The following is a 23,062-nucleotide window of genomic DNA, read 5'->3' as shown; positions in this document are numbered from 1 at the left end:
TCTAAATCATGCATACTTTGAACTAAATTGGATACAAAATTAAACATTTGAGGATAAAAGATTGATTATTAATTAAAATAACTCAAAGTCAGACTAAGAATTTTTTTATTGAGAATTTTTTAAAAATAATTATTTGTTAATTATACATTGCTTTTACTGTTTATAACTTTTACTGCAGAATAATTATAGATTAACTCTTGAGACACTAGTTTGAAAGAGATTTGTGTTGCTTTTTGTCAATATTGAATACAGTTAAGCTAATTGAACAATAAATTAACAAAGGAAAAGATCACCCAAAGCAAATGTAAAAAAGAATAAAAGAGGCTTTGTATTTATAAAATATGAACAACAAAAATGGTCCAAATCATCACTGATTAGTGATTTTTATAATTCAAAACAAGCATGAACTAATTTTTTATTTGTGTATGTGCAAAATATGAATAAAAATAAAACTATGGCGTCCAATACAGCCCTGCCACATGTTGCAACAGTCTGCCATCCAGTGACAGTGAAAAGGAAGGTATCAGTCGAGCATTTGGTGGTGTGTCATTTGCATGAGAAAATTCTGTTTCCAGCAAAGCGCAATTATGTCTGACCTGTTTGACGTGCAAAGAGGCATGGTTATTGGAGCTTGTCTCGCTGGAGCAGTCGTGTTTAGAACAGCCAACCTTATGGGTGTTTCAAGGTCCACTGTGTCAAGGGTTATGACAGCCTACACAAAACTGGGAAAGGTGTCCTCTGCGAAGCAGAACAGTGGGCGAAAGTCAAAATTGACCGACCAGGATAGACAAGCGTTGAAGAGGCTAGTCTCCCGAAAACATAAGACTACACTGCAGTAGATAACCTCTGAGATGAACATCCATCTCCAGAACCCTATATCCATCAAAACTATTCAACGGAAGCTGCATGCTGCAAGCATTCATGGCCAAATAGCCATCTCAAAGCCATTTGTGTTGCCGCAGAATGCTTTGAAGCAATGACAGTGGTGCTGAGACCACCGAAACTGGACACAACAGCAATGGTAACAGGTCATCTGGTTTGACGAATCATCATTTACATTATTTCAGACCACCAGACGTGTTCATTTGGCGAACACCAGCAGAGGCATTTCATATTGACTGTCTGCATGGGGGCTCTGTGATGCTGTGGGGAGCGTTATCGTGGCGTGGCTTGGGGCCACTCATAGTCCTGAGGGAGAAGGTCAGAGGCAAGCATTATCGTGGTATTCTCGCAGATCATTTACACCCTATGCTTCATATTCTGTTTCCTGGAGAACGTCCTCTATTCCAAGATGATAGCGCCCCTGTACACACGGTTCACTGTGTTTAAACATGGTTGGATGAGCATAATGATGAAGTGGAACATCTCACATGGTGTCCTCAGTTCCCCAGTCTCAACATCATTGAGCCTGTGTGGGGTTTTTTTAGAGAACAAAGTCCATTTCCTCCTCCATGCACACTACCCGAACTTGAGACCATTCTACAGGAAGAATGGCTGTGAATTCCCTTAAACTTTCTGCATGGCCTTTATTTCTCAATTCCACGTCAGATACAAGCTGTAATTCAGGCCAATGGTGGCCCAATTCCCTACTAATAAATATTTTGCATTCTTTCACAGGTGTTCCTATTATTTTGTCCTATACCTGTATATCGTTTATATAAAAAATATCTTGTATACAAAAGAAGACAATTACAGGTTTATTGTATCATTTGTAAATATTGCATTTTTTGCCTTCTTTTACTTATCCAAAAAATAGAGATGTATTTTAGAATTGATGTATTACATTTTCAGTTCATAACAGTAATCATGAATTGTTGCAAGTAAACCATCTATTATTGATGAATTATTCATTAATAATAAATGTTTTCAACTATTTCTTAATGTTTGCCAACACCATAAATATACAAAACATACATAAAACTGTAATCAGTAAAAGAGTGAAGTTTATTCAGTATTAAACCCTTTTTTGAGACTGTGCTATTTCATCATTGGATCCTACAGATCTTTATCTATTGAGAGTCAATATCCTTTACAATTGAGTTTAAGATTTTAAACTTTATTAAGCCCTTTTTAAAATGCATGAGAAGGCATTTGGATAAGGGACTCAATTAGTGTAATGTGGAGGATCTTAACTGTTACTGGTCTTGTCATGTGTTTAGTTTGTCATTAGCAAGATATAGTTTTGTAACCTTTGTTTGTTTTTATTATTATTATTATATCTAAAACAACCACAGAATGTTTTATTCATTGCAATATTGCAACAGTATTTTAAGGCCATTTCAATGTTTATAGAAAACATTGCAATGTGAGAATAAATTAAAGCACAAATAAGATGAAAATAAAATGCAACACAACATACAAGGAATAGGATATACATGTGAAATTCAGCTACTCAGACTGTTTAACTAGTAAGTATTGTGTTGTATTGTATTTTGATCTTAATTGTTTTAATTTTCTTTTGTTTATTTTGATTTATTGTCACATTGCAAATGTTTAAAATTTGTTCAAATTTTCTATAAATGTTTAAACAGCCTTTGATTCAATTGCAACACTTTTGTTTGACTCAATAAGACTTGAAGGATTAATGCAATTGAGAGACAATGATTGTCTGGACAACTATGAAAGGAAAGAATAATACAAGATTTAAATAATACTTTAGGATTAATAGTTTTGAATTCAATACATGTTTTCTAAATCATGCATACTTTGAACTAAATTGGATACAAAATTAAACATTTGAGGATAAAAGATTGATTATTAATTAAAATAACTCAAAGTCAGACTAAGAATTTTTTTATTGAGAATTTTTTAAAAATAATTATTTGTTAATTATACATTGCTTTTACTGTTTATAACTTTTACTGCAGAATAATTATAGATTAACTCTTGAGACACTAGTTTGAAAGAGATTTGTGTTGCTTTTTGTCAATATTGAATACAGTTAAGCTAATTGAACAATAAATTAACAAAGGAAAAGATCACCCAAAGCAAATGTAAAAAAGAATAAAAGAGGCTTTGTATTTATAAAATATGAACAACAAAAATGGTCCAAATCATCACTGATTAGTGATTTTTATAATTCAAAACAAGCATGAACTAATTTTTTATTTGTGTATGTGCAAAATATGAATAAAAATAAAACTATGGCAATAATCTATTGTTTGCAGTTTAGAAATCTTATACTATACTTTAAAGTTTATATTTAATTAAATATTTAATATAAGCTGTTTTTTGATTTGTGAATTACATTTAAGTATTTTTTTTCTTCAGTAGTCAGAAATTCTGGATTAATTCGGTGAAAACACCTTTTTCTTTTCTTGTGCTTTCATACATTTACATTCTTTATCATCATTTTTTTTTTACATTACAAAATGATTTATTCAATTTGGTTCACCAATGTCTAAAAGCTGGGAGTAATAACATTAAATACACAGTCCAGTCACATTAATGTGACCACCTGTCAAAAGCCAGCAAGGACAGATATGTACTTCTGTTGATCCATCATGCCTTCCACAATGATGAGTGCACCTGGAGAATGCCATAAAAACATTCCCCAGACCCTAATGCTCCTTCCTCCAGCTTGGACCCTTGCGGCAATTGTTGCGGGGTATTTGCTTTCAGATGCCTCATGCTGTATACACCAACATCCATCTGTTTGATGGAGCATAAAACGTGATTCATTGGAAAAAGCCACCTGTCGCCACTCAGTGGACATCCAGTTGCCATACTGGCGTGCAAATTCCAGCCTTTATTGCTGATGAACAGGAGTCAGCATAGGCGCTTTAACCAGGCATCTGCTGCAGAAGCCCATATGCAGCAGATGCCAACAACGTTTACTGAACTGTCGTTGAGGAGACACTTTTGGTAGCTCCTTGGTTCATCTGGGTGGTCAGTTAATCAACAGTTGCGTGTCTGTTTGCCCGAACACATCTCCGCCGCCGTCATTCGCCTCTGTCGTCTATGGCCCATGGTGCACCACATTTGCCGCATCGCTGATTTTGGATAGTGCCATTTTGCCATGCACAGTATACTTTTACCACAGTGGCATGCGAACAGTTTACAAAATTAGTCATTTCGGAAATACTTCCACCCTTGGTTCGGAAGCCGATGATTATGCTCTTTTGGACATTGGATAAATCACGTCGTACATCCATTACACCAACGATTGCAATGTGTTTCGCTTACCTCAGATACCCTTCATATACTCTCCACTGCAATGTGTTGCTACCTGCCACCTGTGATTAGTTATTTCATATTGATGTCGACAGTAAGGGGTGGTCACATTAATGTGACTGGACTGTGTATAATGCTGAAGTTTCTCCAAAGTTCATTTATACCTCATTCAAAGTTATTCAATTCACATCTTTGCAACAAAGTTTAAACCAAGGCTTAACAATCCCATGGATAGATGTTGTTTTCACTCTAAACCAGATCTAACAAAAACGTTGTCTCTGCAATCAGCTCTAAATGTATGACAATATCATTTATTTTGAAAAATAACTAAAAATATTGGAGACAAGAGTATAGTTTTTTACAGTTTATGTACAACTAAATGATCTAAAACTTTATTTTTAAATCCAAAAATATATTTATTTAATATTTAAGTTATAAAATAAAATTTATTTTTAAAAAATTATTAATAAATTAATAAAATACATCTAAAATTTCAAATATGTTTTAATTACTATATAATGAAAATTATTTTTAATTAATGTTTTAGATGTAAAAACATATTGTAAAATTTAAAAGGTCATTAAGTAATTTTAAGCATATTATTGTAGTTATGTTAGTAAATTTATTAGTTTAAAAATTTTATTATTCTGTTTACAAATATTTTTATTTAGAATATGAATGTAAATCAGAAGATTATAAATACTGGAGTCCACATGGTCCCAATAAAACGTGCCTTCTTGGGCGTAGAGAAGTTTATCACAGGCGTATCTCTCGTATTCATTGTTATAATGGAAAAGATTATAAACGTCCAGTTGTAACTGAGAATTGTCCATGTGCAATTGATGATTTTGAATGGTATGCAATTTTAATACTATCTTCAAAAAAATTTGTAACATTTTATTTTACATAATTAGTGAATTGATAATATCCAAAGTATAATCATGTTATAAATTCTGTGTCCTTTCAATAAAAGGATTTAAGTTTTGATGTTAGTTGTTTATTAACAAAATTGGTCACTAAGTTATTGTATGTACTGTATATTTCATTCCAAAAGTTACTCACATTAACAAAAATGTTCAGCTTTCATTTATTAGCTATATAGGATTTTATTGTCTGTTTCAGTGTTTCTCAATCAAATGTTATGATCCAAATATTTGTAAATTATATTAATAAATAATGATGGAGTTTTTTAGTGAGTTATTTCATCTTATAAGATGAAATAACTCACTAAATAATAATCACTTTTTTATGATATATAAAAATTGTTAAATATGATTGAAAATTCTTTATAGAGAATTTACAGCTATATTTTCAAATTATGTCTAATAATTTTTATACTACTGGTTGAATTTTAATTTCCAAAAAAATCCTAGAGATATTCTTAATTTAAGATTCCTTAATTTCAGTTTATAATTATTTAATATGCTAATTTTGAGATGAGATTTTAAAATATTGTATTTTAATTACATAATATTTTAGTGATTATGGATTTAAAGAAGATCGTTATATTGGACATTGCATAAGAGATAATGATAGTGAAATTGATCCATACTCCATTCCACAAGATTGTAAGCCAGGTGGATTTTACAACAGAACTAAAGGGTTTGTAATTACTTATTTACAACTTACTTATTTTTTATTTTAAAATATTTTATTTTTAACTGATGCATATTTTAAAAGCTATCGGAAGGTGTCTGGTGATACATGTGTGGGAGGTGAAGATTATCGATATAATCCTGAACTCATGTCTTGTCCATTAAAAGGTAAAAGTTCTGATTAATAATTATTTCATTGCAGTTAATTTTTATTATGATGATATAGACAATTTGAATATTCAAAAATTTTTAAGCAGTTTGTTCAAAAGCTGATATTATTATGCAAACTTATTTAATAATAATTAATCTTAAAAATGTACTTAAATTTTAATTTTTAATTTTCAAAAATTAGAATTTTTTTAAAATTTTTGTAAAAAGGAAAATTTATACTTTTATGATGATTGAATCTTTACAAGTCTGTAGCTTTATATATTAATATGTTGTCCTCACTGACATGAAATATTTAGTGAAAGCAGAGTTATTACAAAAAAATAAATGGTTCTTTGGAAAGAAGATACCCAAAATATGTTTCTGAAATATTAAAAAATATCTGAAATATTAAAAAAATCAGATATTTTATGTTTTATGATATGTCAAAATTTAATGGTAAATATTTAAAAAATAAAATAAAAACAAAATATTTTTTTTTATTAAACTATTTTGATATGTACATCAAATAGTTGGAAATAATGTATAAAGCACAAATTATTTCCAAAAATTGTAATACATTACAAAAATGTGCAAAGAACATTATGAAGTAATACAAAACACAAGGGTTGGATTGCCAAAGCTGGTTAAGTGTGAAGTTCCTAGTTTTATATATATATATATATATATATATATAATTATATTGATGAGAAAATTTTATAGAATAATAATTTTTATTTAAAAGTTTATTATAAAAAAATTATAACATTAAATAAATATTATTTGATTTTAAAGTTATAAAAAATTATTTTGACATTTTATCTACTTATTTAACAATATATTTTTCCTGCTCTTTCTTATTGTAATTGAAAAGCATTAGATCACTTTAAACAATTTAAGCAACTATTTATTGTGACATCGTAACAATGCTATGCTGCAATTTTTAATTTATTTAATTTAAAATATATGCTCTCCACCTCAAATTAGTACTGTAGTGTATTGCCCCTGTACATCATACTATTCTTTAACAATAGTGTTGTGCCAGTCATCTATTAACTGCTTTCAAGGGAAAAGTTTTGAATTGAAATAATGTGACTTCTGAATAATTGTTTAATTATTATGCCTTTTTGTCCTTTTTTACACTATTTATAATTTGTGTCAGGTGAACTTAATAAAGAACATTATTTTTAAACTGTAAGACTAAATATCTGCATCCATAAGTCCTGTTAATATATAGAATGTACTAGTATACAAAATAAATTATAAATGTGACTTCTGGTTTACATCGGAAGTTTATATATAGTTAGGGCCTCCTGTCCCTAAAGTTTTCATATTTAGTCTTGTCTTTTGTCTATCTAACTTTGTTCTCGAGATTAAGGAAAAACAGATGGATCAATGGTAGTGGGAATTTATAGGTCTACAATTTTTTCAAATTGCAGCTCAATAATGATGTAGATCAGCAGTTTCCAAAGTGTGTGCCGCAGCTTCCTCACAGGGGCATCACGAAATGTTATAAAATTTTTATAATGTTAGAATTTAATGTATCATATTTGTTAGATTTGACATAGGGCGTCTTTGGAAAATCTGCATTTAGCAAGGAATCAAAAAAAGTTTGGGAACCACTGATGTAGATGATAGTGATTTTTTATTATTATTGTATGGTAATGTGACTCATAGCAGTGAGAGTTGTTGTTATATGATTATTCACAGATTCTAAATGAATAACTTCATTTATATCATTATACCTTTTAACAATGATAAAAATATTATGTAAGAAAGAAGAAATTACATTACATTAATGTTTATGCAATAAATAAGTTTGATTTGTTTAACAACAACCAAGACACAGCATTTTCATGCTATATCTTGGTTTTTTTCAGATGTTAATGTGGATATTAACATTACTGTGTTAATGATCCACATCAAACACAACAAATCAATTTTGTGTTAGCATCAAATGTTATCTTATCATTTGCTCTTTGTTGATTCAATAAATGTATCTTTGTGTCTCTTACCTCATGTTTAGTGGACACCTTTTGTTCTGATTTACTTATGTAGGCAATAGCTACAATTTTGAAAATACTTCTGATTTAAATAAAATATTAGTTCCTCCCTCATTATATTAATTTTTATTTATTGTTTGAAGAATACAGTTGTTATTTTTATATGTAAAGGGATAAGCATAAAAAAAATCACACATATCCAATCAGAATCAATTCATTTATGACACATGATATGTATTCTAATAATCATGTAAATCTAACATTGCACTCCGGCAAACTGAAATTGCCACCATTATTTCTCTCTCACTTCAAAAATTTAAGTGGGGTGAGGATTTCAAGTATAGTAGGTCCTCAGTTTAATGGGATTAATTGCAGGAAAAGGTATCTGTTATTGCCAAAAGTTCATTAAATTGAGTGTGTTTTAAAATATACATTAACCTATCATATGTTGAAATTTTTCTCCATTGCGTATGGCCGCCATACGCAATGGAGAAAAATTTGTCGGTATTAAGCCTAACCAAAAAAAATTTTTTTTTGTTTAAATAACAATTGTGGCTATTATATCATTAAATTTTTTTTTTTTATTTTGCACAAACAAAATGAATATATTGAAAAATATAAAAACAAAATAAAATATATTTTTGAAAGTTTGTTTTAATATAAAAATTATGATGTGTGGCAACATTTAGTATAAAAAATGTTTTGATGCAGAAATGAGTATATTCGGGGTCAACGGGTTAGGTCAAATGAGGTCAATGCAAAAATACTCTGGAACAACACGGGACAGATTAATAATAAACTTAGTGTATAATAATAAAAAGTTTCTAAATTTTCTCTTTAGGACTGAAATTTTTTGTTTATTATATATGAAGTTTGTTAAATTGAGAATCTACTGAACTTACAGCACATTTTGATTTTAAAAGGTTGTCATAATCTGCATATATTATGATAGTAGCTATATATGTATTAAATACTTTCTTAATTACTTTGTGTTTATAGTTGTTTGAAATGACAATTATTCCTATTCTGGATGATGATAATGACAGTACATCCAGTTCTGTTACAGTGCAGTTTATTTTACCTTTTAAAATTTATTTTGTAATTTTTTAATTAAAATTTTTACACTGTATATTTATCATAAATATCTGTCTTCACATAGCTGATGAAAACAATTAATTTAAAATAATTTTGTTTTATTAACATATATTGTTTCTTAAATATATTTATATATATTTAATTGTAACAAAAACAAATCAAAATTACATTGCAGCATAAATGGAATTTAATACAGGCTATATAATAATGTATATATTAGATTGTGTTATGTGCTTATAATATATAATTAAATAAATAAATTAATTAATATTTTGAACAATTTTTATAGCACAGAATATTTACGATTAACTGCATTTTAATTTTTTTATTTTATAGAAGAACCAGAATTCTTAATTATAGCAGCTCATCAAGAAATAAAACGAATGGCATTAAATACAGAAGAAAATCATCTAGAAGCATTACCAATTCCATCTTTAAAGAATGTTGTAGCTGTTGAATATGATTATCATAATAATTGTGTCTATTGGGCAGATTTTGATGAAAATAAGTTAATGGTAATTAATTTTTATATAAAGTATATTATGATATAGCAGAAGTATTATAACTTCTTAAATTTTTTGTTGACAGAGAAATTAATTTTATTTATTAATATTTACATTATTTTCTTCATATTTCGTGGTGATAGAATTTCTCTGAAATTACAGAATGTTAGTTGTTGAACAGTTTTTAAATAAGTAAATGAAAATATATGTAGTTAATATAAGTTTTATTTATTACATTATATTTTTAATTTAAATTTTATTTATATTTATTAAATTAATTTGTGATCACTTGCATTTATTTTTAACACATGTGTGAGGTGCTGGACAGATCTGAACCCACAGTAAAATTTGCATTAAAATTATTTTTGAAAACATGATGCAAACTTTTAAACAATAGAAGAATGTAAGTCCTAAGATTGATTATTTCCAGTTAAGGATTCAAGTCGATTTCTCACAACTAAACTTTTTTGTTGTTTCATTCACTCATTTTATAAATAATAGAAGTTTATTAACCACTTGCTGCACGAATGTTTTTAAAGGAATTTTTAATTAAACATAAAAAATACTTGAAGAAAACGAAAGAAATGTGTTAATTTTGAAGAAAAAGCTTCAAACTTTATTTTCCATTGTCTCGCCTTTCTGCAAAATTTGACACCGATGAGTCATTGTTTACACAGCTGGATGACCTTGAAAACAGCTGGTGTCATATTTCCCGGGACATTCTCATAGACGTCTCAGGAGGAGAAGGGTTTAAAGTAGGGTGAATACTAGCTAGACCTATATTTTTAAATATTTTTAANTTAAAAAAATTAAAAAACTATTGGAGGTCGTTTTTGACATCAGAAAGCAGCTTTAAATAACTTTACCGAAGTCAAATCCGTGCACTACAACTTTAGAACGATTAATTAATTTTGATAAAAAAATCCCATTAAAAAACAATTAAGCCTTAATCGAGCCTTATCAAAGGCTAATTAAAATCGCGATAAAATTTTTTTGTGCAGGTAAAAATTTTTGAAAAAATTTGGAGACTTAAAAAACATTCCAAAAATCAAAAACAAATTTTGGGGGGCAAAAAGGATTGCATTTTCTGTAACGCTATGCAACATGCCCAAGTTAACTTGGGACTGGGCGTTACAAGTTTATAAAGTTCTTGAAAAAATTTTATAATGTTGAAGTAGGATGATTTTGTATTAAATTAAAGTTTGTACTTGGGCATGTCACTGAAGATAAGTTTTAGACAGGATGTTTTCAAGGAAAAAAAGATAAAAAGATCTTGTAGTAAGCTGAAATTATTTTTATTTATTTGTGATTTTTATAAATAACTGAAAATGAAATCATACCTTTTATTAAATTTTTACTTTTTTTAATTAAAATATTTTTTATGTGGTTTTTATTATAATAATTATTAATGTTTTTAGAGATTATGTTTGGATGGAAAAAGTGAACCTGAAGTTTTATTACATTTTATCAAATTAGCAGTGGAAGGTTTAGCACTGGATTGGATCAGCTATAATTTATATTTTGTTGATGGATTTGCACCAGCTGTGAAAATAATAAATGTTAATAATTCATTTTCAACTCTTCATAGAACTATATTAAATGCAACATTTGTTGATAAACCTAGAGGAATTGCAGTTCATCCTCATAGAGGGTAAGATTATCATTGTATCTTTTAAGTATTTCTTAAATGTCAGCAAATTGCTGTTCAATAAAATGTTGAATATCATTTTGCTTACTGAATAATACATTTATAATGTAACAAAATGTGTACATAACTATTTAAGAAAGTAAAGCCTGTGTAGATAGAATTACACAGTATTGAATTGTTGTTTCCATTTTGGACAGATTTTAGTTTTTTTTTTAGACTTTAAACTATACCAGATAAATGTTCATTACAATTATTTTTTAATAGTACTTTTCACTTTAACATGTGCAAAAACTTACTGCTAAGTTTAATTCAAACTGATTTCAACTAAAGATGGTAGTATTCAAATGCAACAATTGAGAACTATTCAATTGCAAAAAGTCTTTGTCTTAGATTTAGATATTTAAATACTTCTAAGTTATAATCTTTATGAGTTGAATTTGATCACATTTCAATAATACAAAGACCCAAGTCATTCTGTGATCCTACTTTTCAAGGAATTTCAATATTTAATTAATCATTAACTTCAATCTCTTTAATTATCAATATGCTAATCAACTTGTTCTCACATATATGAATATCTAATACCAAATAAGACAACAGTTGGATGGCTGAGTGGTATGTCAGCTATTGTTCTGGAAGACCTAAACAAATCCATATAGGTCAAAAAACCTTGGAATTCTTTGGGGGTGGTCCATACCAGATATGTTGGGCTCTGTCCCTCATCACCCAGCTGCAAATTGTGGGCCTGGTGAAACCCATGATGGGTTTGATTAAAAGACCATCTTAGTGCACACAGAATAAAAAGATGAAAAAAATCCTTACAAGAGAAACTGGCAGCATGTATAAGCTTATTTTCATTGTTTTCATGTATTATGTTTGTTGTTTGTTTTCAGAAACTCATTCCAGTTCTTGAAAGTTTTCTATTTTCAAAAATATTTGATTTTGCATCTGGTTAATTGTATCTTTACATAAATATATAAAGAAAGAATTCAATTATTTTCTATATTAGATACATAAATGAGGATTTTATTTCTTCAAATAATAAAATTCTCATTTAAAACACCACTATGTAAGCTGAATCTAATTTAGCTTGAACAACACCTTAAATACTCTTTCCAGCAACACTTTAATTTTAATTTATTTAAGTTTAACTTTAAGTTCTAATTGACATTCTAACAGATTTTTAAAACAAATTTTAAAAAGATTTAACACAGGAATGCACAACCTTTTCTGAAGAAGGGTCAGGTTAAGATTAAGTTTACTGATTAGGGGGCCAGACCATTTGTTGAGAACAAATCTAAGTCTAATTACTTTAGCCTCATTGTTGAGAACAAATCTAAGTCTAATTACTTTAGCCTCATTGTTAAGAACAAATCTAAGTCTAATTAATTTAGCCGCGTGGGCAGTGCTGACAATCACAGGAAGTTTATGGCTTGATATGGTTTGAATTAATTATTAAATCCAAAAATTTTTAGTGCAGTCAGCTTCCTTTTAGTCTTATGACTCTATTTCAACTAATAATTTTCTTGGTCCAATGTAATACAGTAGAGCGTCGTTTATCCGAATCAATTGGGGAATGGGTTGTTTGGATAACCGATTATGTACAAAAAAATATAATAACCTATCCCATGTCTATCCCATGTTGAAATTTTTCTCCGTTGTGTATCGCTTTGCGTTGAATTTTTGTCAATGTTTAGCCTAACGTAAACTTTTTTAAATAATAATCATGGCTATTGTATCATTAAAAATATTTCTTTATTTTTTACAAACAAAATAAATACATTGAAAAATATAAAAACCAAAAAAATATACTTTAGAAGTTGATCTAATATCAAAAATGTTCGATTCAGCACAACACACAGTGCTCAGAAAAACACCACACAAAAATGCCAGTGCTGCCAGCTAAAAAAAACACCAAGAAAAAAAATATTGGAGTAGCCCAAGATATAGCCAAAGATTGCAGTGCCACAGCACTAGTGAAAATTTAAATTTGCCGACTGGAATGCTTTCAGTTAACTGATGTTTCAGGTAATCGGCTTTCGGATAAATGATGCTCTACTGTAATTAAAAATTTTGGTGCAAAAATTTTTTTTCTATTTTTGGCTTATGGAGAGACAATGTTGTAAATTATTGGTTGTTATAGCTTTTGTGCATTTCTTTTTGAACTCTGATTGATTTTTTTTCTAGTTTGAATGACATTAAAGTGTCTTTTCGGAAAAGATTGATTCAAATTTCTCAGGAAGTACCTTTTCGACTATACCAATCAGAATCTAGAATGTAAACAAATGCTAAAAAATAGTTATTTTCATGGTTTTTCAAAAAAACCATGCTATTTGCACTTATTTTTATGTTATTTGATGCTATTTAGACGAATAAGCAAGTTTCCCAAAGCATAAAATTGAAAATTTTCCACCAAAATAGAACTTCCTGATAACATTGAAAATAACATTTTAACTTCACTTATTCTATTTTATTCTTCGAAAAATCGTTATAATATTATGTTAGACTTAAAATATTTGATATCTAAACCAGAAAGTGTGTTAGCTAGAAATAGACAAACTTCAACTGCTCTCATTTTCTCAATAAAAGATGACATTAATCTAAATGTTTTTTAGCTTTTAGAAATTTTGAAACAGAAGAAATACTATACAGTTTAAGGAATGAAAATGCAACATAGATCAATTAAACAGATTTAAAGATATCGTGCATCTTATCTCTAGCTTGAACACTTTAAAGATATTATGTTCTTTGTTTGAATCTATTTAATATATATAAATAAATTAGATCAACTTCTTTAGAATATATCAGAAGATGAGATGTGAAAAATATTAAAAAACATTTAATAAACAGAATAAATTGTATTACAACAACTCCTTAAACTATATAGCATTTCTTTTTTTGAAGATTTCTAAGGAAAAATGGAGTTGGTTGTAACAAGACAGATGTTATTGTATTTAGAGAAAATATTAAAATAATTCAGTAAGGAACAGTTATTTAAAAGAGTGCTCAATTGTCATTTTTGTTAAATGTAATATTCTTAATATTGAGAATTAAGGTTTGTAGATTAATAATTTTAATTAATTATTTTCTTTATAAAACAGATGTATTATTATTTTTTTATTAACATAAAAAATTTCATACTAAATTAATATCTCTTTTTAGGTATTTATTTTTGACAGACTGGAGTGATAAAACACCTAAAATTGCAAGATCATACCTAGATGGATCTCATTTTGTTACTTTAATTAATTCTTCAGTAGTAGCTTGGCCAAATGGAATTACTATTGATTATCAACAAGAAAGAATATTTTGGGCAGATTCCAAAAAAGATTATATTGCATCCTCTGATTTTGATGGTCTTAACATCAGATTTGTGTTACAAGGAGATTCAGTCATTCCTCATGCATTTGCAATAGCAGTTTATAAGGTAAAACATGCTTAAATCTTCAAATTATACATATACAGTAAAACCTCTTTAAGACAACCATCCAAAAACTTATGAAAGCTGGTCATCTCAAAGGGGGATGACAAAAATAAGCTTACAGAATAATGTACAATACATAATACTGTGAGAATATGGACGAGGGTCCAGGCCCTCTAATCGTCAGATCTGTTAGACCTGCTTACCTTGTCACTGGATGGTTTAAATTTTTTCAGAACCCGAGTGGTAAGATTCTGTGTGGGTTGTGCATAAGGAATAAATACTCGACTACGAAAGTCAGGAATATAAAAATCAACAATTTAATCACAGAAGACCAGAATAACAAGGACAAATAATAGATTAACAACACAAAACATATGTCTACTCTATGACGATAATCAGTATGAGAGAGTTTACAATAAAATCATATTACCTTGATGTACATGACTCGAATAGTTGGTGGTTGCTGGCTAGAAGTGCCCAGGTCCAAATTCAAGGAGAGACTGTATGTGGCATGTTCTATCTGAGGGGGAACTGCTTCTCTATGGCAACTACTCCTGTCGTAGACTGCCCCGAGTGTATAAAAACTTGCCCTTTTATTTCCGATTATGACCTCATCTTTTTCCCAAAAATGTCGTGTCATCTGCACAGGTGGTGTGCAAAATTCTAAGATATGAGGTGTGGAGGAAGGAAGCAAAACATCCTCGGTTCTTGTAAAATGTAGTGTAATAGAGTAGTTTTTCAGGATGTTGAAGTTTTTATAACCTTTTTTGGTTATATTAACTTTATTCTAAATTTTATCAAATTTCCCTTTTTAATTGTAGTTAAATTAAATTATTTATTTAAGTTGTTTGAGGTAAAAATTATATAAATCCATTTAAGAATACCTTCAGATTATCACAATACTGTGTCTAATAGTAATACATAGTATATATAGTATTCTAGTTTAACACTACACACACTACTGTGTAAGCAATAGTAAGCAATACAGCAAAAACTTTTAAAATCCTATGTATTGATTAACACTTTACTGCAAGAAAATTTATTTCATAATATATCACATGTAATTCTGTTTACTTACTTGAAAATGTAATACATAGTCTTAAATGTTTGTTTTATCATTCTGAAATGGACATTTGTGTTCTGTTTTAACTTTTTTGATATTTCTTTTCTATTTGGTTAAACAAATTCAAAAAATTTCCGAATTTTACCCAGATCTGTTGTCGTCAATTACCATTTTAACTTTCCCCAATAATGAAAATTAATTCATTGGCATTGTTATATTATTTAATTTAATAATAATAAATAGAATAATAGAATAAAGCTGGGAATAAATTGTTGAGGATATTAACAGAAAATTATGTATGTTCTCCACAATAGGACTGAATAAGAGAAAATAAGGACATTGAAGTTTGAAAAAATGTTGAATTTTTACATCTAACACAACAGTGCAATTGACATGTACAATGCCTAACATTATACATGCTCATGACCTCAGTTTTATCATCCCATCAAGTGATGATGAAACCGATCATCTCAAAGAAAGTATTTCAGACAAAGGATTATTAGAGCCCAGATAATTATTGGTTGAGTAAAGGAGTGGTCAGTTTAAGGAGAATTAAAAACAATGAATTCTATGGAATGAAAAATCTGGAGAGGTTTTACTGTATTTATTTAAATATCTTATTTTTTTACATGAATAAAAGAATTCTTTCATCGTTTTATCAAGTTTTCCTTAACATTTTCAGAATAAATCAACAAGTAGAATTTTAGATAATAGTGTGTACTTTGGATCATTACCAAAGTACACAATTATCTTAAATTAATGAATATTTAAGTATGTTATACTTAATTATTCATTAATTAAGATTTTTACTAACCAACACCAATTTTTTATTACGATAATAGTGTGTACTTTGGATCATTACCAAAGTTCACAATTATCTTAAATTAATGAATATTTAAGTATGTTATACTTAATTATTCATTAATTAAGATTTTTACTAACCAACACCAATTTTTTATTACAAGTACTTCTGGCATTTTGAAAAGGTCAAAAGTACTCATTAAATTATAAAATTAGTGCTGGTTAGTATGGATTTTCATTATTTGATATCAGTATCCAACTTGTGACTTGTGTTGAATTGCACTTTGATTCATTTTGATATATATGTCTATAAATTTTGTTACATTAGGCATTCTTAACATATAAATAGTGTCATTGAAAATCTATTTATTTGTGTCCAGCTAGTAAATATGTTTTAATATTATCAAGCATTAATATTTTACTAGTCTAACTTGTTGATATACAGTGAAACTTCTATATTCGATATTCGTCACATTTTGATGACTTTTATTTTTCTGTATTTGTCACCATTTCCAACACTGGAGTGGCACTGCAATCGCATACCTCTGCCGATCAGCCAGCTGTAGTTAATAAGTCTGCTCTTTGCAGTTGTTTTTGTATGTGTTGTTGAGTTATTGAAAAATCATCAATACAAGAAACCAAGTTCTAATCGTTCCAAAGTGGCAACCAAATGTTGCTATAGTCAACCAAAATACAAATACATTCAATGATAATTTAATTGCCTACTTCAGAAAAGTTTTAAAAAGCAGACAAAAAAACACAACACTGGACAAGTTCTTTATTAAATCAGTGCTACTTTTGATTTATATAAACTATGATAATTTGAGGTTTTCAAGTTGCCCTTTACAGGTTTTATGTCAGATATGGCACAAGCAGTAACCAGGCAATGTCCTCACCTTTAAATAGTGATGTGTCTCAGTGAAAAGTTTACTGTCATATAGAAACAGATGGAAAATGATTTGCTCAAAAACAAAACATTTTTAACAACAAAAATGTTTTATTAACTGTCTAGGTTTTGAGTTTAGCACTAAGACATTTTCTCCTCCATAAAATGTGGATCTTATAGTGGATTATCATTTCCTTCTTTCTACTTTTTGTAGACTAGGCTTGTTGATTATAATTTTGTCTGTGTTTATTTGAACCATGAAGATGTTAATACTTAGATGTACCCCTTTTACAGCAGGGTTATAGCTATCTCACAGTAAGAGTTAAAGATGGAACTTCATAATAATATTTTTTCCATAAATAAAATATCACTTTAAATACAATTTTTTAATATTTATCATATTGATATAAAATTCTTTATCTTATTTTAACTAAATTGATATAACTATATTATTGATATAACTAAATTGATTATTTTAACTATATTGATATAAAATTCTTTATCTTATTTTAATTAAACTTTGCTTCTGTTCCAGAATGAATTATATCCGTACACTATAATAATGCTATTTCTTCGACCATTGAAATGAAAAGCTTTAATATTCTCTATCTTACATAAATTCTAAATTTTCTTCTAGTAATTTTTTTTTATCTTCTAAAACATACCCAAACTATAATTTTTGGAACAAATTCAGTCTGTGGTATCACATCAGTCAGGCCTGCAAAATATTTGACACATAAATAGGCTTACTTTTGGTATATATGGAATATAAAAAATATCTGTTTTCCACCTACAGTATCTATGACTTATGCTCATTTTGACCCAACAGTCAAAAAGTTTGCACACCACTGTTCTAAAAGATTGTGAGTTTAGTTTTCTAGAGGACTGACATTGGTCATTTTAGTAAGTGAAATAGTTGATAATGATTATGGAAGTTAGATAAATCTTTATAAGGTTTGAAAATATCAGTACTTGTAAAATGATTGAATAGATATATTTTTTGAGAAAATGCATCTATCCTGCTATCAGGTTGTTCAATAAGTTTTGTCGTTTGATAAGAAAAACACAATTTTATGGTTTGAAATACATTTTATTATTCAATATAATCTCCCTGAACTTCAATACACTTGTTCCAGTGATCTTCTAATTTATGGATTTCATCCCTAAAGTGAGAATCCGGAAGACTGTCGAAATACGCTTCCATGGCTTCTTCATTCGATGAAAATCGTTTCCCACGCATGAATTTTTTGAGATGTGAGAACAGCCAGAAGTCAGAGGGAGCTAAATCTGGCGAATAGGGAGGATGTTGCAACAATTCGTATTTTAATTTACTGATTTTCGCAATGGTTTTTTGAGCAGTGTGAGAGGGTGCGTTGTCTTGATAAAAAATGATTTTTTTCTTTTTAAACCAGGTCTTTTCTCAAGAATTTTTACATCCAGCTGATCCAAAAGGTTACAATAATAATCTGAGTTTATTGTTTTACCAGTTTGGAGGTAATCCACAAACAAAATTCCTTTTGCATCCCAAAAAACTGATGCTAACACCTTCTTGGCCGATTTCTGGACCCTAACTCGCTTTGGAGCTGAAGTACCGGGTTCACACCACTCCTTAGTCTCTTGTTTTGATTCAGGATCATGGTGGTAGACCCAAGTCTCATCCATAGTGATGAAACGATGCACAAAATTTTTTTTATCCTTTCTAAAACGCTCCAAATGTTGCTGAGAAAGTTGCATTCGAATGTGTTTTTGTTCCATAGTTAGCGAATGCGGCACCCATTGTGCACACAGCTTTCTGTAACCCAAAACTTCGGCTAAAATATTGCTCACATTGCCTAATGAAATCCCTAGGGCTTCTACTAAATCTCTCTCAGTTAATCGACAATCTTCCAAAACCATATGCTGTATTTTTGCTATGATTTCTGGTGTTGATGCACTTTTTGGACGTCCTTCATGTGAATTGTCTTCAAGACTCATACAACCACGTTTAAATTCAGCAACCCATCTTTCTACTGTTCTGATTGAAGGTGAAGAGTTCTTTTACACTTTTAACAATCGTTCATGAATTTGTTTTGGTGCTACACCTTCCAAAAATAAGAATTTTATCACTGCACGATATTCAATTTTTCCATTGTAAAAAAATACAGTGACACGTCGACTTTGAACAGCTGCAAATATGCAATGAGTTGACGGATCTACTTGAAACTTGACACGTGTTTATGAAATAGTAGTACTATTTATAGAGAAATAAAGTGACGATCCTAATAGTGCCACCTCTTATCAAATGACAAAACTTATTGAACAACCTGATATTTGGAAATAATAATGTTTCTAAACTACAGAGTAAAGTTCAAATCATGTCTTCCAGTTTTCAGTCCATCAAAAAGAACACCATACGACTCCTTGAACATAAATTAAGTCTATTATTTAACACTATTTACACAGCAATACATCTTGATTACTTTTAATTACAGTGTCTTAGTCCAGACCTCCTTCTCCTCATACAGTCTTAGGCTAGGCTCTTCTTTCTTTGATCTAATGTTGCCTTATATCTAAGTTTTGAATTTGTTGTCCAACCAATCCAGAGCTGAGCTGAGCTTTCTATTGGGTCCATCTTGGTTGGCATATCTGTCTCAACTTGTCCAGGATGGCTTGCCAGCCATCCCTTTCCAGAAAATGTGCTCTGACATGTGAAAACACGACCTATCTTGTCACCTACAAGATAGACCACCTTGACATACAGTAATTAAAAACTTTTCCTTTTTATAAAAGTCTTAATTTTACTTGAACATTGCTCATATTTTTATATTTATATATCATCTTTTAGATGAACATAAAAATACGATTCAAAAAACTACAAAATTTTATATATAAAATTTATGATTTTATTATTTTTTTTTCATCAATAACAATTAGTTAGTTTTTTTTATTTTTATTTTTAGGATTGGATTTATTTTGATGATTGGATTAAAAAAGGAATATTTATGGCAAACAAATATGATGGTTCTGGATTAATTCAGTTGGCAGAAACTATTAATCATCCAATGGATTTAAAAATTTTTTCATCAGGAATGCAGCAAGGTAAATTGAAAATTTTAATTAAATTAATCTAAAAAAAATAAAATTTTTAAAAATTCAAATTTTACATTTTTAACTGTTTGGAATATATAATTGATATAAATTTTAAAATTGCAATTCTTTAAAGGATTTATAAGGATAAAAATGTTCATAGAATTTAATTATTTTTAAGAAATTGAAAAAGTAATAGGTGAATAAGTTTAAAAAATTATTTTAGGAACATAATTCTTCAAAAAATGTTACCTATTGTACCTTAATGACCATTAATAAGAAAGTAAACACATGAAAAGTATACTTGCAAAGAGAAGATTTAATGATATGATGAGTTTCAAATGTTATCTTTAGAGTTTATAGCAAATAAATGTTCAAGATTTAAGTACTTCTCACGATTTATAGCAGAATAGAAAAAAGCATTATCAACTGTACTTCTTGCAAGAAAATCTGTTTCATCACTCAGTATTTAATCATAGCATAATAACTTATAAAAGACTGCTGGACTTAATTTAAATATATATGGAATATTTTAAGGTAAATTATTTACTTTAAAAAATTTAATTTACACAATTTTGATTAAAATAGTTGTCATCTTTAATAATGATTATTAAAATAATGAAAGATTGGGAAAATATATATATATGTTACTGTGAAAGACCGATATTAGAGAATGTCGATATTCTCCGGTGAATGTTGACACATACAAAATACGTTGGTGAAAGTCCGAATATTTGGTTATATTATTATACATTCGAACAGTCGGCAGTGTATGTTGACAAGCACAGATAAGCTTTGGTGGAGGTTGAAACGACACTCAAGAAGCCAATGTAGACAGAGAGGCAACAGTCTGTTGCCAAATCCTTTGTGGGTAGCCAGAGGTAGGACAAGGTCTTTTGATCCCTTGAGGTGGGAATCAGTTTGTCAGGTTGAGTGGCTGAGGATGAGAGGGATCGTTGGTAAGGCGTCGGTGATATCTGAATAAAAGACACCATTAACAGATCAGTTTGTAATCAGTTCATAATTTGTAAAGAAAAGTTACTTTCCATAGATGAGATTTCTTCTCAAGAAATATTGCTGAGAGAAGCAGCTGCAGCTAATTCGAAAAGTGGAGGGCAAGGCTATACATGCTGTCATTGTAAAAAAAGTGTTCCACAAATAAATGTAGTCATAAAAGCAAGGGATTCTTGTGCAATTCAAAGTGCCATAACTAAGTTGTTGCAATAAATAAGATTGTGTAACGTTAATCACATAATTTATGTTGTAAGTTTATTATTGTATTATTTTCTTTAATGATTAAGAATGTACTGTTTGTTTTAGGTTCAACAGTTTATTTAAATGTGCTGTTACATAAGCTTTCTCCTATTTTCACATATTAAAATGTTGCATTTTTGTCTTAACATAACAAAAATATTTTTATTCAACATATACCATCAGTGCATGCTAAATGTCGACATTTGCTAGTGTAAGTGAGAAATAATGATACTTGGCAAATATTTCATACATACACGAAATGACTGTGTGAATGCTGACATTCACCGGAGAATGTTGATATTTGCCAGATATCAGTCATTCACAGTAACATATATATATTCTAAAACGCGTATTTATATATTTTTGATCATTAAATTTGTTACAGTTTATTATGATAAAAAACAAAATTGTTTGTTTCAGGTAACTAAAATCTTTTACTTAAGAATATTTTTGACCATCCTTGGTTACATGTAAATTGAAAGTTTTTGACAAAGTTAAAAATACAGAACATTTCAAAACATATACTAAATGTATTAAAATATTTCACACAAATCATTTTTTTAAATAAAATTTTTTAAAAAACATTTTAAAAAATCATTAATAAAAATAAATTATAAACTTAATCATAAAAATGCAATTTATAACAGAATCTTATAAAAACATATTTATACAAAAAAAATATATCAAATTAGTTAATAAAGTAATTAAAACTAAATTTATAAATTATTAAATCATTTTATTACTTTTTTGCATTGCCATAATACACACATTGATCAGCAGTTCATTCCATTTCATTGTAATGTATCATCAACATCAAATAATCAAACTGCTATTTATTATTTTTACCAACTGTACTTGTACTTGATAAAAATGTACAATGGAGTGTATTTGTACCCCAAAGCAAATGGTAACTTATAATTACCATCTGCTATCTTGTAATCAAAAATGTTATGTACTTGTGCAGAATTTTACATCTCTCTATTTTACTGTATTTTCACAAAAAGTAATCCCTATTTATGATGATTATTTCAAGCATAATTTGAATGAAGTAAGTTCAAATTAAATATAATTTTTAAATAATCTCAAATATATTTCTCAACTATCAGCATTTTATAATGGAAAATTCCTTGATTAAAATGAGTGTTTGTCTGGTTATGATTAAAGGATATAGCATTGTTTTGTAAATTAATAATGATAGTTACTTCCATCAACAACAATACCATTACTCCAAAAATGGTAAGAATTGACAAAATAATAATAATACTGATTAATTCCCATTAAAATATTTTCAAAAACATGAGCAACATAAGCCAATAAATCAAGTATGTCTTTGAATCATTTTAAATACACTTGTGTGACACTACAAAATGTTTTTATTTCAATATAGTATGCATCAACTATAGA

At 28.7% G+C, this 23,062-nt stretch overlaps 1 protein-coding gene and 1 pseudogene across 1 annotated transcript in view; both read left to right on the top strand.

Annotated features, from left to right (window-relative positions):
- The window catches only part of LOC111633139 (sortilin-related receptor-like), a 178,195-nt gene that overhangs the window by 71,026 nt on the left and 84,107 nt on the right, over window positions 1-23,062 (top strand). Inside the window, exons 12-18 of the mRNA XM_023377670.1 lie at window positions 4,826-5,028; window positions 5,653-5,775; window positions 5,854-5,936; window positions 9,350-9,528; window positions 10,935-11,167; window positions 14,327-14,591; window positions 20,278-20,416. Of these exons, the coding sequence (XP_023233438.1) occupies window positions 4,826-5,028; window positions 5,653-5,775; window positions 5,854-5,936; window positions 9,350-9,528; window positions 10,935-11,167; window positions 14,327-14,591; window positions 20,278-20,416 (1,225 nt within the window). The remainder of the gene's footprint in view (window positions 1-4,825; window positions 5,029-5,652; window positions 5,776-5,853; window positions 5,937-9,349; window positions 9,529-10,934; window positions 11,168-14,326; window positions 14,592-20,277; window positions 20,417-23,062) is intronic.
- Window positions 492-2,775, top strand: LOC111633141 (annotated as a pseudogene).

This window comes from Centruroides sculpturatus, unplaced genomic scaffold (genome assembly GCF_000671375.1).
Source record: "Centruroides sculpturatus isolate CEXI.00-Female unplaced genomic scaffold, Cexi_2.0 scaffold786, whole genome shotgun sequence".
Classification (NCBI taxonomy): domain Eukaryota; kingdom Metazoa; phylum Arthropoda; class Arachnida; order Scorpiones; family Buthidae; genus Centruroides; species Centruroides sculpturatus.
The sequence above is the reverse complement of the archived record's forward strand: the minus strand, read 5'-3'. Positions and strand labels throughout refer to the sequence as shown.